Below are 19,606 nucleotides of genomic sequence, written 5' to 3'. Positions count from 1 at the left end.
GCATCATTGCCTTGTTCCTGATCTTAGAGGGAAAGCTTTTAGTCTTTTACCATTAGGTATGATATTAGCTGTGGGCTTTTCATAAGTGTTCTTTATTATGTTGAGGTATTTTCCTTCATTGTCTAGTTTGTTGAGTGTTTTTATCATGAAAAAGAGTTGAATCTTTTTATTTATTTATTTATTTTTGGCTGCGTCGGGTCTTCGTTGCTGCGCGTGGGCTTCCTCTAGTTGCAGCGAGCAGGGGCTACTCTTCCTTGCGGTGCGCGGGCTTCTCATTGTGGTGGCTTCTCTTGTTGAGGAGCATGAGCTCTAGGTGCGTGGGCTTCAGTAGTTGTGGCAAGCAGGCTCAGTAGTTGTGGCACATGCATTTAGTTGCTCTGTGGCATGTGGGATCTTCCCGGACCAGGGCGTGAACCTGTGTCCCCTGCATTGGCAGGCGGATTCTTAACCACTGTGCCACCAGGGAAGTCCCAAGGTGTTGAATCTTATCAAATGCTTTCTCTGTATCAGTTGAGATGATCATGAGGGGTTTTTGCCTTTCATTCTGTTAATATGTATATTACAGTAATTGATTTTCATGTGCTGAACCAGCCTTGCGTTCCGGGAATAAATCCTACTTTGGTCATGGTGTATAATAACTTTTAATATGCTATTGAATTTGGTTTGCTAATATTTTGTTGAGGATATTTGTATTGGTGTTCGTCAGGGATATTGGTCTGTCGTTTTTTGTAGTGTCTTTATCTGGCTTAAATTTAGTTTCTAAAAAGTAATTTACATGTTTTAATCTTTATTTAGGAAAGCTTAAGTTTAGAGAGAATTAAAATAATTTTGGAGTACAACATATATTTGACCCTCCTGTCATTGTCATTGTGTAGAATTACCAGCCTTTTAGATTTGAAATGAGAAATTGGAAGTACCTATACTGTGTTCATAAACTTTATTTTGAAAACATGATTTCTGAACTTTAATGTGAATATAATTCAAGCCTGTGAATTGTGTACTTTGGATGTTAGTTAGTAGGAAGGTTAGTGGTTTATATCAAGTGGATGCGAATGCTAGGTATTTTAATAAAGTGTTAACCTAATCAGAAGTGGAAGGGACAAGAAATATTAAATATAGGACTTCCCTGGTGGTCCAGTGGTTAACACTCCACGCTTCCACTGCAGGGGTTGCGCAGTCCCTGGTTGGGGAACTAAGATCCACATGCCACGTGGTGCAGCCAAATAAAAAAAAGGTATTAAATATGTAGCATGTATGTTATGTTTGCTGCCATAATAAAATGAATAAAAAATACTGTGCTTTGTAGTAGTAACTGCAGTTCTAAATTTTAGATTAAAATTTCCCACTGTCCTCTATAAAGTGATTTTTTTACACTTTGTCTATTAACCGAATTGTATCTAAGTTAGTTGTGTCTCCATCTTCATGTGAGTTATTAATAAACACTCAAGATTTCATTTAGTCACTTTTTAAGTGCCTTGAATAAATGTGAAAGTTTTTTTGGTGTAATCAGTCTGAGAGTATATGAAATAAAAATTTGGATTTCCCTCAAAATCTGGGCGGGATTATCCTGTCTTCAACTTTGTTATGAAATCTGCCTTGATAACTGCTATTGATTGATATCTGCCAGTGAGCCAGTGGTGCCCAGTGTGAAGTGGATTTGATGGTAATGATGCACTGCTTATATCATGCTGTATACCAAATTAGCTCGTTGTTGTAAATTTGATTTTCAGATATAGACATTCATTTATACCAGCTAATTTTGTCTCACCTCTGAAATGTCGAAAGCCACTACACCCAGTAGTAATTGCTGCTGTTTACTCATGTCTTAACATACGGAAAATTATGTCAGTGGGGCACATACATACTTTAAGTTATTGCAGAAGGCTAACTTCAGAGTATGATACTCAAGTATAAGTGAGATGAAGAGTGAACATTGACAGTACTTTAAAAAATGAGGTATGATTATTTATTTATTTATTTATTTTTGGCTGCGTTGGGTCTTTGTTGCTGTGCACGGGGCTTTCTCCAGTTGTGGTGAGCGGGGGCTACTCTTCATTGCGGTGCGTGGGCTTCTCATTGCGGTGACTTCTCTTGTTGCGGAGCGTGGGCTCTAGGCGCGTGGGCTTCAGTAGTTGTGGCTCAAGGGCTCAGGAGTTGTGGCTCGCGGGCTCTAGAGTGCAGGCTCAGTAGTTGTGGTGCATGGGCTTAGTTGCTCCGCGGCATGTGGGATCTTCCTGGACCAGGGCTTGAACCTGTGTCCCCTGCATTGGCAGGCATATTCTTAACCACTGCGCCACCAGGGAAGTCCTGAGGTATGATTTTTGAGGTGATAGTATATGATAAAACAAATATTTACCTGTTTTGATAATTATTTTGTGATAGGACCAGATAATGTCTAGTCAACAGCAGCTGGTTAGGCAAACTGGGGAAGTAGCAGACTTGGAATTAGATAGTTTATATATGTCCACTGTATCAGGTATGATACGGTATCCAGTGTCTAGCAGCAGTCAGTGTCAGTATGGTAGACAGATGAGAGGAGGACAGTATTGTGGCATTTGGATTAAGGCAACTGGAGAGACACAGGGAGACTTTATAGGGTAGGTATAGGGGCAGGATTCCAGTTCCTGGGATGGAGCTGGTAGATATATTACAGCAAGAACAAGGCAGAGTATTGATCCTTGGATGACTAAGGCACAGGGTACGACTGAGTACAGAGTGACAGAGTGTAGTGGGTCTGCAGGAATAAGGCAGAAGCCTTTTCTTATCTCCCGTCTTTTCCCACCTCCTCAAAATGGTAGCACTCTGTGCGTGTGAAGTTAACGATGGAGTGCTAGATTTTCTAGAGAAAATCAGAACTCAGAACTGATGGTGGAGAACTGGGGCAAGCTGAGTAGGTTGGGCCAGGTGATCCTAATTGTGGTTAGTACTTGAGTCACATTTGGAAAGTATTGGGGAATGTGGGTAGACAAGAAAATAAGGAAGATTGCTGAGCATATACTATCATATATTTAAAAATAGGAGGGGAACAGGTGGATGTTTCCAGTTCTATCTGGCTTAGTTTCTGGCAGTGTATAGTGATGCCAGATGTGTGTAGACTGTGCCCCGGCTTGCTCCTTCCCCTCTTCCTGAAAGTAAAAGTTGTTTTTGAAGTGTTGTGGCATTAGGTGTGTTCACTTTGTCTACTTAGTTATTTTAGGAAGTTTTTTTTTAACTTTTGGCCTTCTCTTTCTTCTGTATATTATTTTTTAAGTTTGTAAGGACAGATATTTGACGTCTTCTAAGGTTAGTTAGGAAATGTAGACAGGATTATTAATTCTTTTACATATTTAGATTTCTTCTAGTCCTACCTTCTCCAGATTACCTATTCCTGCAGTAGAGCAGGTGCTTCCATTAGAAATTCTTTAGGACTCCTTCCTAGTTTGTGGAAAGGAGAATACATTTGCTAATGATTTATGTGGTAGGTGTAATGTGAGTATGCTATCAAGAAACACTTAGGTTAAAATTGTGTTGCTGGCCTGAATATACATGATCATTGTTTGATTTGTCATTCTTTTCACCCTGTCGTTTACTTTAGAAGACTATTGGCAGAAATTAGGGAGATAAACAGAAGGAGGAAAAATATCTTTTTGAGCAAGGAGAAATCTTTTTTAAAGGCTTTTTTCATTTCTTGCCCTATCTATGTACTCAAAGTTGCCATGTATCATTTGACATAAGGAATGATAGTGACTTTCCTGTTTTGATTAAATAACTCCAGGAACTAGTCTCCCTTTTCTTTCACAGTCTCATCCTAAATGAGACTTCTGTCTGCTATCTCCTAAGAAAGTAGATAAGCCAATAAAAGGAACATACCTTTGGGTCTTGTCGGGAGTTCATATGAAAGTTTCTGTTCCCTGCTAATCTTGAGTAGGTGAACATATTTATTTATTTATTTTTGGCTGTGTTGGGTCTTCGTTTCTGTGCGCAGGCTTTCTCTAGCTGCTGCGAGCGGGGGCTACTCTTCATCGCAGTGCGCGGGCTTCTCATTGTTGTGGCTTCTCTTGTTGTGGAGTACAGGCTCTAGACGCGCAGGCTCAGTAGTTGTGGCCCACGGGCTTAGTTGCTTCGCGGCATGTGGGATCTTCCCAGACCAGGGCTCGAACCCATGTCCCCTGTATTGGCAGGCAGATTCTTAACCACTGCACCACCAGGGAAGCCCGAGTAGGTGAACATAATAAAGATAATTTTATGATAGAACTCAGTTTCTCTTTGTAGATGTGTAACTTTCTGACATTATGTATCTGAAATGTGAATAGATCAGGTTTCAGCAGCAGAGATAGTTTTGTAGTTCCTCTCAGTTCAGATTTTAAGAGAAGACATTGAAAAATAAATTTCCACTCTCATAATTTACTTTTTTTCTTACTAACGATAACATCGTAATTAAAAATTTACAAATCAACCACATTTTCACCACTCTGATATGGTAACTGTTTTCCTTTGTTTTTTGGTTAATATTGTATACTAATATAAGGCTTTTAAGTTATCAGACTTTACCCATGTTGCTACACAGTCATCATATGTAGTTTCAGTGTGTGAATATGAATTATATTTTTGTACCGTAAGTTAATCCATGGCTGGGCATTTAAGTAGTTCCTATTTTTAAGTGTTTGCGTTATAATGATGGTGGCATTTCAGAAGAGTATATACATTTCCAAGATGTGATCCTTATAGATAGAAGAACATAACCCTTTTGGGCTAGTGTTAAGGTAAGGGTGTGACGTGTGGTATATGTGCTGAATTTGCTAGCTTTTAGCAGTTGAATATTTCTGCATTTTTAGGGAAAGAATTAATACACCGGCTACTTTAAGTGCTCACCCACACCCCAATAACGTGGGTTCTGGGGGACCTTGTTAGTTTTGTAGCTTTTTATTTTCTATCTTGAAACCACTTGGGATTGAATTAAAGGAACTTTGAAGCAATCATTCTTCTATAAAAAGAAATCAGAATTTCTTTAAGTTTTTTAAACAATATCGAAGAAAAGGGGTTGTTTTTTGTGTATTTTTACTTTTTTGGCAGTGGTTGGATAATTTTAATTAATTAAGTCATTTTTTGGAGTCAAGGATCCAAGCATAATTATATATATTTAGTATATATTTGTGCTTATGTGCTAGAGTAGTAGGTATCCAACAGGTTTTCAGAAGTGGAAGAAGAAAGTTTTTTTGTTATTGAATTAGTTAACTCGGGATCTAAACTGAGTAACAGGCCCTAAACATAGATTCATTATAGATAACTTGAAAAGTATGGTGATCAAATTTCAGCTTTTAGATCTCTGTTTATATCAAAAGCATTACTGCTGAGAGCGTTTACTTGAATTTAAGGTATAGAATTAAAAAATATATAATCACCTATTTTTAATTTTAATAAATCTTTAATGGCAGTGTATTACACACTTGAGCCTAAGGAAGTGGTTTTACTTTAAAGTATGTTATTCAACCTATCGATAAATGTGTTTGCTTAGTTTTCAGTAAGGAGAAGCAGAAGCTAGTTGTTATTGGATGTATTTTTTCCCAAAAGGGAAATAGTGATTGAGAGTTAAAGCAAATTTTATTTCTGTGCTTTATCCTCCAAAACTGTTGGAATGTTAACTCACTTATAGTAGTTATAGAGTATTGGTACAAATGCTAAAAATCTCAGAGCTTTTCTTTGACATTAGGTGAGAGCTCCACCTTGTGATCTTTGAGCATATTTCTTAAAAATTAATAACCTACATACAGTAGGCCAGAAATGGTGTGGTGAGTTTGATTATTAAACTTATACTTTTATTTGAGCATTATGTATTCTTACAGTTTGGGGATTCCCAACTTAGGTCAAATGGCATTAAGTACATTTAAAGACCTTGTTTGTGAATTTTTTAATGAGAATCTTTGGGGGGAGCAAATTGCATTTATATATAGCTGTAGACATTTAAAATAAAAAGGGAAAAATTCGAAGTTCTTCCTGCAGATAAAGTTTATATTCTTGAAGGAAAAAAACCGCAAACCAATGCTGACATATCCATCGTTCCCCCTACCTCTTTAAATTACAAAACAACTTTAATATATATAATTTTTTTGATCTATGAAAAACTGTTTTGGTAGCAAATTGGTTATTTAGAGCATGATTACAGTAGTAAAAGCTCAAGATACATGGAATTTAATATTATGTTTAATAATAGGTTGCAATAGAGGTAGATGCCTTTTCCTAGAAATATATTTTCACATTTACTGTTACAGGTAGTTCCATAAGGGCAAGGATCATTGCTCTTCTGTTCACTACTGTATTCCCAGTGCCCACTGCTGCATTTGGCACATGGTAGATACTTTTACTTGGTTGGATGGATTTTTAATATTTAGAAACTTTTAAAAACAGGTGTTTCACTGGGATAGGGAGTTGGCTAGTTTAATAATTTTTTTCTAAAACTATCAGACCCTGGCATGATATTTCTTCTTAAAATACAGACACCTTGTCTGGGAGACTCACATCTTTATAAATTCTGTTTTTCTTTTGTGTTTTCTTTGGTTTCTCATTACCAAGTACATGTTAGTATAGCTGTACTTTGAGAAAAATAATTTGACCTGGCAAGACTTCTTGTACACTAGAAATTAATTTTGTGCTATTTAGAGGAATGTAGTATATCATACAGTACTTGTTTTATTTAGTGCTCTCTGCTTTTCAGAGCTGATTCATTCTTTATGTCCTTTAGTAGAATACATTTATGAACTATCTTTAAAGTCTGCTTAAAAACTGTGTTTAAGGAATGCATCAAGTTTGGTTTTATAAAATGCTTAGAGAGAGAGGGGAGGGAACAGGTAGGCAGACAGACACAGCAAGCTCTTTATTTCCATCTTGCCATCTAGATGACCTGATGTGTTGGTTAGAACTTATTATCTCTGTACCTCTCCAGCTCACTTATAAAAACAAAATTGGGGGCTTCCCTGGTGGCGCAGTGGTTGAGAATCCGCCTGCTGATGCAGGGGACACAGGTTCGTGTCCTGGTCTGGGAAGATCCCACATGCCGCGAAGCGGCTGGGCCTGTGAGCCATGGCCACTGAGCCTGTGCGTCCGGAGCCTGTGCTCCGCAATGGGAGAGGCCACAACAGTGAGAGGCCCGCATACCACACACACAAAAAAATAATAAAATAAAATAAAAACAAAATTGTTTTCTTTTTAAAAAACAGTTTTCTTTTTTAAATTAGTTGGCATTTTTAGGAGGCTAGAGTGTATCCTACATGTGATGGCAAGTCTCAGAACTCTGATATACTACTTAGATAATTCCTTAGATTACAATAAAAATAAAACCAAATTAACAATTAGTGGTCTTGGAGGGGAACAATCCTGGGGCCATGATTTAGTGCGAGAAGACTATACTAACAGTGACATCTAAATAAAGATTTTACAATATGAGTATTCTTCAGAAAAAAAGAAAAAGTGGTGGTATAGACAACCCTTGATTAGCGCTTAATTTGTATATTATTGATTCTTGTTTCTCCTCTTCATTATTTTGCTATTCATAGTAGCCTAATTAGAGTGAGCAAGGAAATGCAGTGTTGTGAACTTTTGTGTGTTAATTACGTATTAGTAGCCATTTATGATTTTTCGAGATTTAAACTTAATGGAAAAATTGAATGATCAGTTTCTTGTATAAAGTTACTCTGTTGGAAGAGATCATTAGAAGTTCATCACTATGTGATATTTGAATATTTATTATTAATTGGATATGTTTAGTCTTTGGGTGGCCACCAAGTATGAGATTTGCTTGGAAATAAAAGCATAAAAGTTTAAAAGAAAGTTATACATAAGATTCAGAGCTTCAAACCCAGTCTATTTTCTCTTTTTTGTTACAGACTTGTCATTTGCTTTTAGGTCACTCTCTTGTTTAGGAACTGCATCTTCCTATGGCCAAACTTACTTACTTTGGTCACAAATGGCATTCATCTGTTGTCCATATGACATTATTGGTATTTAAATTGATTTTAAATTCCTTGAGGGAATGGATCAGAGCTAACATTTTTTCCCCTTTCCTGTTCAACTCAGGTGGTATTATCATGAAGTGTAGTTATTTATTTATAAGCCAGGCTTTTGGACCGTATGTTTCTTCTATGGTAGAAGAACCTGCCTTCTAAAGTATTTTAAAACCTACCTTTTAAAGTATTTTAAAATTATATCTTAGATTTTTTTATTAGCTCCTTTGTACTGTACATCATAAGCAGAAAGCTATAGAATTTTCAGGTGTCTTGTATTATGGTTTAAACTTGTCATAAAGATTTTAGGATGAGTAAAAGTCACATTCTGTTCCTAGTTAGGGCATCTGTCTTTTTAAGCCAGGCTGGAGAATCATAACAAATTAAAAAAAATAATTGTAGTAGAAGCTTCTTTCTTTGTATTTGTTGTTACTATCGTGGGGCTACAACAGTTGTAACAAATCTGTATCTAGAAAAAGCAGTCAAATGCAAGGGAAAGAAATCCTTATTTACTAAAACACATTAGCAGACACTTGGAAATTTAGTTTTGGGGTAGATACCCTTCCCAAATTATAATAAATATGACGTTCTCCCCCCCCTCGCCCCCCTGTCCCTTTTAAAGGAATTGTCTGTCTTAAAAGAAAGAAGCAAACCATCATTTTACCCACGTAAATATATGAATATATTTCTGACATTGGGGCGTTCCAGAAGATGATAAAGAAATGATAGCAGCTCCAGAAATACCAACTGATTTTAATCTACTTCAGTAAGTATATTATGATAATTTCTAAATACTTGTTTTTTTCCACAAAATGGGAACTGTATTAACTTCAGTTAAAGTTACTTCTGCTTGAGAAGATACAATGTTTCAGTATAAAATAGCATGCATACTTGGAAATAGTTTATATCAATGCTTATTGGGTTCTGTAACAGTAATTCCATGCCTTTTTTTGTAGTATATTTTATAATTTAGATCCTGGAAAATTTATTATTTTTGCTGTTCAGTTCTTTGAGTCCATTCTTGGTTTTACAGTAGCAACTGTTTTGAAGGGAGTGTCATGAAATTCTTAAAATGTTAAGTGTTCTCATTAGTAAGGAATATATACTGTGCAATAGTATTTAGGATGTAATGTCAAATTTCTGTTTAAAATCAAATGACAGGCTAAAACAAACGTAGGAGGGTAGGAAATGCTTTCCTTTTTTTTTTTTTTAAAACCCCCAGAAACAAGTTATATGCTCATTGGTCCATAAAGTGACTTCAACATAGCTATTTTCTTTACCTTTGTCTTAAACGCTACTATACTCCTTATTCAGCTTTTATTCTCATTACTCTTTGGTGTTTTGATGTAGGAAAGAATTTGAGCTGCTATATGCAGTAGTGGTTTTCATACTAAGCTCCAGTTTCATGAGGTACCTAAGTGAAGAGTGAACCTTTAAGCTGCTCGTGGACCCCATTAACTTTACGCACACATATACCACATATTAGGGTCTTTATAAGACTTGATTTAAAAACAGTCTGGTTGCTAAAAATTTTGAAAACAGCAGATATCCTTTTACATAATGGTGGCTAGTGTCTGCTTTTGATGTTTTAGATTTTCGTTTTTAAAATAATTTTATTATTTTCAGAGTGCTATGGGTCTGCTGGGATATTGCCAGTATTTCAAAGTATGATTTTTAATGTGATTTTAATCCCAGTTTATATTGACTTTACTTTCAGATTCTTGAGGAAAATTTCTTGTTTTTCTTTTTGTTTGAGGGAGGATATGGGATAGTCTGAGAAAAAAATTAATTTGGAGTTTGACTACTATAAAATTATCTTATGAAATTTCTCAAATACATTAATACAGTAGAGGTAATTAAAAAGGTTTGCGTTATAAACTAAGACTGTTGACCATTAGAATATCTCGAGTAATTAGGGCCTGAAATAGGATAATGGATAAGAGGGAATTGGGTATGTGAGGTGGGGGCCGGGTAAAGAGAAAGGAGCGGAAGATTCAGTCATGTGATGGATGGTTCATGAAGTTTCCAGCCACTAAAAGGTGAACCCAGTATAACCCATAAACATATTAGCATATGTTAATTTCACGTAGGATAGGTTTTTGTTGTTGTTCTTTTGATCTTAAAAACAGAAGGAAGCATTAGAGAAAGACTCACAAGAATATTTCTTCTCTGGTTGGGGATATTTTAGACTCTTATTACCCCATTTACTCACTTCAGTTTTCTTCAGAAGATTTTCCAGTTAGTAATTAAGCCTCTAGTGGCTCATTCTTTTAGTTGGGATAGCCTGGAGATGAGGATTAAGAATGTAATCGAGCCTTTGATTACTCTTTGGCCATCAGAATATTGGCAAAGACTAGTGATTGCAGACTTAGAGCATTTACTGAGCTGTCTAAGAGAGCTAGTGTCCCACAGATATCTTGGGGAAGAAAGAAGATTACTTATACACCAAGATGTTTAAAACCATTTTCAAAATTTTTTTTGCAAAGCCATATAGGCATGTGGGAAGATTATTGATGGCAACAGTCTTCTTAAGATGTGAGAGGCATGAGTTTCAAGGTTAATATTAAGTAGTCATTCAGTTTTGGGTGCATTAACTATGGGAAATGGTGTTTATTACAGGCTCTTTTCCTCGCAACATTATAGGACATAGTTAGGATTGCTGCTATCTTCAATACATTGTTTAAATAACTTTGTAGGTAAGTGCTATAAATAGTAATTTTTTCCCCTGCTAGCATCTTAACCATTATTTTAGATTTATAAAGTATTCCTAACTCACAGCCTCTGGACAACTGGTTATTACAGCAATAAAAATGGAAATAGAAGAAATCTAGTTAGAGAAGACTAGCTTTAGAAAGATAGTCTTTCAGTTTGATTCTATTTATTTTAAACGAAACCGACAATAGTTTTACACATTTAAAATGGTAAAACCTTTATCTTTTACGTGTGCTTTTCAGTTCTAAAATCCATTGTGACCCAAATACTGATACTAAGTATGCCTTGCCTTAAGCATTTAAGTGTGGGTCTGTTACTACTATTGAGATAGATAGACCCATGTTTACATATATAGGAAACATCACACATGTATTTAAATTGGTTTACTTCCATTTTGCCTTAGAAAATCCAGATTATACAAAGCACCCCTCCTACTCCAAAATGAGGGACAGTTTCTTAGAACTATAAATCTATATTTTAGAGATTGAAGAGACTTCAGAGATTCATTCTTTCCTGCATAAACATTGTTTGTAGATGAGAAGGTCGAGTGGTTGTCAGTTGTCCAAGATCACACAGTTTCCTGGTACCGTATTAACTAGAACCAGTTTTCTTGACTATAGCTCAACAGCTTTTTGCTTCATAAAGGATTTTGATCAATTAGCACACTTCCCTACCCTGTTTCAAATGATTTAGTTTGTAAAAATGTTTTATGTATATTCTTTCAGAAATACATGTTTTGTATAGTTACACTTAGATTATGAATATTTTTGTGTTATATAGGAAAGGTCATAAGATCCTTAATATTGCTAAAGTTCCCTAATAAAGATTATCCCATACCTAGTTTTACCTGAACACCATGGTCTTTGAATCAGAAAATGAAACCAGCCATTCCAATAGAACACCACGGTTCCTGGAGTTAAAAGTTTGAGAGCCCCTGGTTTTGTTGTTATGCTTTCGTTAAAAATTAACAAAATAAAAACATGCTTAGACATTTGTGTTTTAGATTAATGTTTTTGTGTTATATAATTTTAAATGTTTGGTAATACGCTACGATATGTTGCTTTGGGAAAGCATCTTAATTACATTTAATGCTAATATGGTTTTGTAATGAGTTAACCAAGCCTTTCTTTTAGAAAATATGGCAAAATTTAGAAACTCCATCTACATTTCTAAGGAAGGTTTTAAATAATTGCTTATCTTTTTGTCATAGGGAGTCAGAAACACATTTTTCTTCTGACACAGATTTTGAAGACATTGAAGGAAAAAACCAAAAGCAAGGCAAAGGAAAAGTATGTATAGAATATGTGTCTTTATTTTGGTTCTTACAGTCATAAATATACATATATGAATAAATATAATTATATACTATATATAGTTGTTTTAGTTTTGTCTCAGATGTTGTTGTCTTTTAAAAATGCTTTTTTCCCCTGACTGGTATGGCAAGCCTTTGAACACTTCTACTACTATAAAGTTGAAATTAATACATCATTGTTTCTAGTAGTTTATTTTATAAAGCATAGTATGCTAAGCAAAATGTGGTATTCTGTTGGCTTTATTTTTATTTGTACATGAGTAGTCCAATGTAAAGCAAATCTGTAAATTTCTTATTCTAAAGCACCCTAAAAATGTAACCTACAAGCGTTTAAGTCTAATGGGTTACTGTTGACAGTGACTCTTTATAAGTAATGTCAAGGATAAAAACTAACACAGTGAAGTTCTGAGTCAATAGAATGCAAGTTTAGAGTATGAGTGGGTAGCCTGAGAGGTGTGGGTAATTTAGTGAATGGTTAAATCATTTTGCTATTTTGGAAAGTACATTTGACTCCGTGCATGTGTAAATACATTGTGCAAAAGATGAGTTGCCTTTGTTCAGCATTTTCTTTGCCAAAATGAATTTTGGATTTATATTTCCTCAGGACACATTTACTTTTTTTTTCCTCTATTTTTTTTGATGATTCTCTTATTTATTTTTATTGGGGTATAGTTGTTTTACAGTGTTGTGTTAGTTTCTACTGTACAGCGAAGTGGAGTTCCCTCTGTATACAGCAGGTTCTTATTAGTTATCTATTTTATACATATGTATATATATATAGTCAATCCACATTTACTTTTAAAAAGTCCAAATAATGCAGAAATGTACAATGAGCAAAGTAAAAATTTCCCATTTTAAATATGTAAACATTTTTGCTGAACATACACATGTATATATACACCTATATATAAAAATGCACATAGAATTTTACTTAAATGGAATCATACTGTGCAAACTGTTTCTTTTGCTTTTAAAACTTAATGGCATGTTGTCAGCAGCTTTCCTATCAGTGAATTTTTCCTGTCTGTAATTTTTAATGGTGTCATAGGATCCCATTTTATGTATGGAACATAATTTATTTAACTAGTCCTTGGAATGTCTTTTTAGAGTGCACATAATCCATGTGTTTCATAATTTCGTATGCATTCTTAGTCCCTTAAAAAGTGGTAGTTTGGCGGAGGGGAGAGAATGTGAATGAATACAAATGTTAACTCATGACTATCCAAAGACAGCCATAATTCTAGTGGGTAGTATGTGCTTATTCATTAGAAAACCACTTTTCCTTGTTCTGCAGTCATCTTTCAAAACCAAAACTCTGCTTTTGGCTTTAATTTGCAAGCTGGGATAAGACTTATAGTGGCATCTGAATAGAGTAGCCACTGCTGTGAGTGAGGTGTTAGGTGTCAGATCAATGATTTATTATAACAATAATAATGTTTTGACCCTATACTATTTTGTTCCATGCACTGTGCTAGTAATTTTACATCTTATCTAATTTAATATTTGAACAACTCTGTAGATTAGAAAATTTAATTTTTATAGATAGGAAACTGAGGTCTAGAGAAGCTTAGTCATTAAGGATTTGAGCCCACATTTGTTGAAAGGTGGTATACTCTTAATCCACTATAGTATACTACCTCATAGTCTTTTTTTAAAAAAATAAATTTCATGTATTTATTTTTGGCTGTTGGGTCTTCATTGCTGTGCGTGGACTTTCTCTAGTTGTGGCGAGCATGGGCTACTCTTTGTTGTGGTGCACGGGCATCGCAGTGGCTTCTCTTGTTGCAGAGCACGGGCTCTAGGCACGTGGCCTTCAGTAGTTGTGGCTCATGGGCTCAGTAGTTGTGGCTTGCAGGCTCTAGAGTGCAGGCTCAGTAGTTGTGGTGTACAGGCTTAGTTGCTCCGCAGCATATGGGATCTTCCTGGACCAGGGATTGAACCCATGTCCCCTGCATTGGCAGGCGGATTCTTAACCACTGCACCACCAGGGAAGCCCCTGAAGTAGTTCGTAAGAGTAGGGTGGTTTTAGATTCTTGAAGAAGGAGAAAGGGCCCTTTATGGAACAAAGTATAGAAACATACAGACTGTCAGTGGAAATAAATGTGTAGATCTGGCTATAGATCAGGGATCTGCAAACTATGGCTTGTTTTTGTACTACCCACGAATTAAGAATGGTATTTACAGTTTTAAAGGATAGTAAAAATAGTGAATATGTGACAGAGACAGTATGTGACCTGCAGAGCCTTAAAATATTTACTATCTGGTACTTTACAGAAAGTTTGCTGACTGTTGCTCTAGATCATAGAAATGTGTAGATCTAAAAGAGACCCTCGAAATCATCTATTCTAACCTGTAAAGATATTGATACAACTCTGGCATTTTAGAAATGAGGACTCTGAGTTGGGGAATGACTTTTTAAAAAATAATAAGGTATATATGCTTTGGGGAGGTGTTTTATATCTGAGGCATGTAGGCAGCCTTTTCACTGATTTATGAAGTCCCTCCACCCAATGTCAACTTTCTTATAAAGGGGCTTCATTTCCATAGTGTTCGTTAATTGAACTTTCATGATAAATAAGTGTTGGAGGGAAGGCATAGAACAAGAAAGAGGTTGATATACCTATTCATACTGTTTAGAATTCCTTTGTCAATGCACTGCAGTGATTTATAAGACTAACAATAGACATCAAGTTAAAATGTTGAACTAATTACGAGTTACTTATTTCATAGAGTTTTGTTATTGCTGCCCACTACAGTCTGCACCCTAAAGCAACAATCCTATGAAGTAGGCATTTTTTTTTTTTACTTTTATCCTCACTTTACAAATTAGAAAATCTCTCTGAAGCACAGTGTGGTTAAGTAACTTGCCCAAGATCACTCAGCTAACAGGAATAGAAATTTGGGATCTATGCAGTCTGTCAGTCTACAGAGACTGTGCTCCTAACTGCAGTGTCACATGAGGTATATGGTAGTATAAGTTAAAAAATTGATACTACAAAGAGGCTGTCACAACCATATCATTTTATTATGACACATGTGTATGTCGCTCCCCTTTAGGTTAAGTTTAAGTGTTTTATAATTATGCACGCTATCAGCTGCTCCTGCTGTAGCTTTATTTTGAACTCTCAAGGATAAGGATATAACTTAAGCAACTTGTATTTTTATGCAGACTTGTAAAAAAGGCAAAAAAGGCCCAGGAGAAAAGGGCAAAGGTGGAAATGGAGGAGGAAAACCTCCTTCTGGTCCAAACCGAATGAATGGTCATCACCAGCAGAATGGAGTGGAAAACATGATGTTGTTTGAAGTTGTTAAAATGGGCAAGAGTGCTATGCAGGTAATGTTTATTGTGTTCTTCCTGGTTCATTTGTACATTTTGAACTTAAGTGAGTTATATAAAATATATCCCTGATTTTTCTAATTGTGTTAAAAAAATTTTTAATACTGCATATTAGAAAAAAGCAACAAACTAGTTAGAAAACAAGGGATCTGTCTATTCAGACATAAGACCTTTAAGCTGTGTCTTGAGTCATTTTCTGCTGCATTATCTTCTTTTAATGGCATATAATAAAAAATATGTCAAAAAATATGCTGATGTAAACCCTGACTATGACATTTCAATTTCCTTTGAGTTTATACAGTGGCTGTTAAAACATGAAGTTCTTTGCACATGCAGAATTCTTGGCTGAGTGACCTAATGTAATCACTGTCCACTTTAGTGAATTCTTTTGATCAGTGTTGTCTATTACAAATTTTATTACTTGTGCTGTTTCTTACCAGAAGAGTACAGAGTTGGAGTCATATCCATGTCAAATCATCCTAATTTTGTTTCTTCATAATTTTATGACAGTAGAAGCATTTCAGCTTTACACTGGAGGCTAAACCCATATGGTTTAAAAAAATTGAATGAACACTATACTCAATATACACGCTTAATGAAATTATTATTTAATTTATAAAAGCTATAGGGAATAGTTTTTTTCCTTCATGGAATTAACTTTCATCAACAAAAGGTGCACATGGATGGTTTAGGGAAGGCTAGCCATTAAACTTTTTGTTATTAATGAATAACTGAAATGTAAATCTTGATTATAAATATGCATTTATCTAAATATGTATGGTTTTGTAAATAAATTTTAAAATATCAATTGGAACAAATAAGGCACATGTTTTTGCACGTAAAATGAAAAAGAATTGTTAGCTTTTGAATTATCACCAATTGTATAGTGCAGCGTATTTTCTGAAATTTGAATTCACTGTCACTTACCCATATATGGTTAGCTTTCATAGGGTTGTGATTAGGATGTGGATTTTATTTCTTGTTTAATGTTTTAAATGTTTATTTTGTGTACACATTTGAAAGAAATAATGTCTTATTATATTACTGTGCTATGGTTTATTTAGTCATTTCCTAATTTAAAAAATTATCCTCCTCTCTGGTTCCCATTTTGGGTTAATTTTATTGAAGGGATAAGTTATCTGTTAAATTGTATACCATTTTATTACTTTCCTTTTTATATTTATATTATACTTTTCTCTATAATATTTTGTTCTAAGTGGTTAAATGCATTAATTTTTTTCTAATATCTTATCACTTTTGTTAACATCAGAAATCTCAACTTATATCTGCAGCTAATTAGGCTATTCTATTTTTGTCTAGTCTGTAGGGTTTGTTTTTTTTTTTTAACTTTTTGGCTCATCAGAATTTTTTAATAGAAAATGTGAGGGCTTATCTTTATATTTCTTTTTGTTAATGGTATCTCAGTGTTTAAAGAGTGAACATTTTCCTTATTTTTGTGTTGCTTATGGTTTGTCATATGTTAAGATTGTACCTTTATGCCATTTGTTTTTCTATTTCTAAGTGTGCTTTCCCGCTTAAAAGCAGTATATCCACAGTATCTCTCCATTGATTTCCCTGAATCATCTCTCCACCTCCAGTTTGTTTTGTGTACTCCCACTTGTGTTATCTTTCTAACACCAAATTTGATCAAGGAAGTCTCCTGTTTACAAACTTCTAAGAGTTCTTCCTTATCTAAAAGTTCCAGCCCAGATTTCCTTATGGCATACTTGCTGTTCTCTAGCCGCCATATGTTCTTTGCCCCTAGACCTTTCTTTTTGTTTTTCTTACTGCCTGGAATAGTCTTTATTTTTCTCCCTTCCATATCACAGGATTGAATAATTCAAATGTCACTCTTTTTTGGTGAAACATTTTTGGACTCTATCTCCTTCTCCCCTTGAATGTATTTCTTACTCTTCTCTTTCCAGTATAGCACTTAGTATATTGTATTATAGTTATGCACATGTCTGTATTTGCTTCTAGATTGTTAATTCCTTGATTGGGGACTGTGTATTATTCATTTTTTTGTATCCCCAGGATATCCCTATTTCGGTGATTATGAGTGAGAGTGAATAAGTACAAGACTCACTGTTGGTTTTAAAATAGTTCTTACATTTTAAGAAAGAAGAAATAATGCATGTGCCCCTAGTTCTATTAGATAATAGATGTTGAATTTTATTGAATGAGTTTTTAGTATACTATTTGATGATTAAAAATTTTAAATATATTTCATTGTGATAGCTTGTATTAGTTTTACTATTTGTATTTTATTTGTATTTATTAAGCAGCCTTATATAAACTCTAATATAAACTCTTCTTGATCTTCATGAATAACTTTTTGATGTGATGTGATTTTTTGGTAAGATTTCATTAAATATTTTTGTATCTTTATTGATGAGGATAGCCCTTGTTCTAGTTATCTATTGCTGCATAACAAACCACCCCAAACTCAAGTGATGTAAAAGAACAACCATTTTATTATGCTTAGTGATTCTGTGGATCTAGAATTCAGACAGAGGTAAATAGGGATGTCTCTTCTGTGCTTCCATCCATGATGGCTGGGGTCTCAGCTGAGATAGCTTGAATGCCTGGAGGTGACAAAAACAGTTAGGGACTATAATCATCTGGAGACTTCTTTATTCATGTTTGGTATCTAGTCAGGAGTGATTTGAAGGCAGGGCTCAGCTGGAACTGTTACCTGGAGTACCTACAAATGGTCCTTCCACTTTGGGTTCTTATAGTATGGCTTCTGGGTTTGGAGAGACTATGCTGAGAGGAAGTATCTAGTTCTGTAGTGCTGCAAGAACCCAATGCAGAAGTTGAATAGGCTTCTGTGACTTAATCTTGGAAGCATCATTTCTGCTGCACTGTGTTCTGGAGAAGGGGACATAGACCTCACTTCTTTTGGGGGAGCAATGTCAAACTACTTGGGGCCATGTTTTAAAACTCCCATATCATGTATTATATTCTCTTGATATTACCCATATCATATTTGGGGATCATCTTAGAAACATTTCTTTCATAAATTGAGTTGGTTAACATACCCAAGCTGCTATAAAATATAGAAAAGGACTGAAATCTAGAAATTAAGCAACATTTTAGAATATGTCCAATAAATCTCTATGAGCCAGGTGATTCTTAAATAATATTTTCTTTTCATGTGATCATATTATCTTTTTTGTACATCAAATCGTACATATTTTATTCATTCAGTTCATACCCAAATTCCGTATTTATTGGTATATAACTTAAAACATTTTCCCTCCTGACTTTTCGTTTTTTATTAGCTGTAATTTATCATCTTAATTTTTAAAATTTTATTTATTTAAAAATTGTTTTTATCTGTTTTGTGGTTTCCTCTTTTGTCCACGAAGGAATACAGTGCTGCTTTTATTTTTTAGTTCTGTTTTTTTAAAAATTGCTATATTGAAATATACTTCACAAACCATAAAATTCACCCTTTTAAAGTGTAAATTCAATGATTTTTAGTATTGATACATTCACAGAGTTGTGCGGCCATCACCACAGTCTAATTTTAGAATTTTTTCAATACCCCAGAAAGAAACCTCGTGCCCATTAGCAGTCACTTTCTCCTCACTTGCCCCCAGGTCTAGGCAACCATGAATCTACTTTCTATAAATTTGCCTATTCTGGACATTTCATATAAACGAGGTCATATAAATATATGGTCATTTTTGAGTGACTTCTTTGACTTAGTGTGTTTTTAAGGTTCATCCATGGTGTGGCATGTATTATAGCTTCATTCTTTTTTATTGCCAAATAACATTCCATTGTATGGATATGCCATGCTTTATTTATCCATTCATCCCTTGATGTACCTGTGGTTTGTTTCCATTTTTTGGCTGTTGTGAATAATGCTGTTATGAGTATTATTGTACAAGTTTTTGTTTGGACATACGTTTTCATTTCTCTTGGGTAATAAATACCTAGGAGTTGAGTTCCAGGGTCATTTAACTCTTTAGCCTTTTGAGGAGCTGCCAAACTGTTTTTACAAAGTGGCAGCACCATTTTACTTTTTTTACAAGCAGTGTTTTAGCATTCCATTTCTCCAAATTCTTGCAAGCGCTTATTATTGTCTGTGCTTTTTTATTATAGCCATCTTAGTGGGAGTGAAGTGGTATCTTATTGTGGTTTTGATCTCCATTTCCTTTGTGGCCAGTTACACTGAGCATCTTTGCATGTGCTAAGGGCCATTTGTATATCTTCTGTATAGAACTGTCTATTCCGATCCTTTGCCTATATTTTTAATTG

At 34.8% G+C, this 19,606-nt stretch overlaps 1 protein-coding gene across 4 annotated transcripts in view; it reads left to right on the top strand.

Annotated features, from left to right (window-relative positions):
* The window catches only part of STAG2 (STAG2 cohesin complex component), a 120,610-nt gene that overhangs the window by 35,321 nt on the left and 65,683 nt on the right, over positions 1 to 19,606 (top strand). For all 4 annotated transcript variants that reach the window (XM_059050058.2, XM_059050056.2, XM_059050053.2 and 1 more), the window contains exons 2-4: positions 8,599 to 8,742; positions 11,899 to 11,977; positions 15,170 to 15,334. In XM_059050058.2, coding sequence (XP_058906041.1) covers positions 8,699 to 8,742; positions 11,899 to 11,977; positions 15,170 to 15,334 — 288 coding nt within the window. In that variant the 5' untranslated portion in view covers positions 8,599 to 8,698. The remainder of the gene's footprint in view (positions 1 to 8,598; positions 8,743 to 11,898; positions 11,978 to 15,169; positions 15,335 to 19,606) is intronic.

This window comes from Kogia breviceps, chromosome X (assembly GCF_026419965.1).
Source record: "Kogia breviceps isolate mKogBre1 chromosome X, mKogBre1 haplotype 1, whole genome shotgun sequence".
Classification (NCBI taxonomy): domain Eukaryota; kingdom Metazoa; phylum Chordata; class Mammalia; order Artiodactyla; family Physeteridae; genus Kogia; species Kogia breviceps.
The sequence above is the reverse complement of the archived record's forward strand: the minus strand, read 5'-3'. Positions and strand labels throughout refer to the sequence as shown.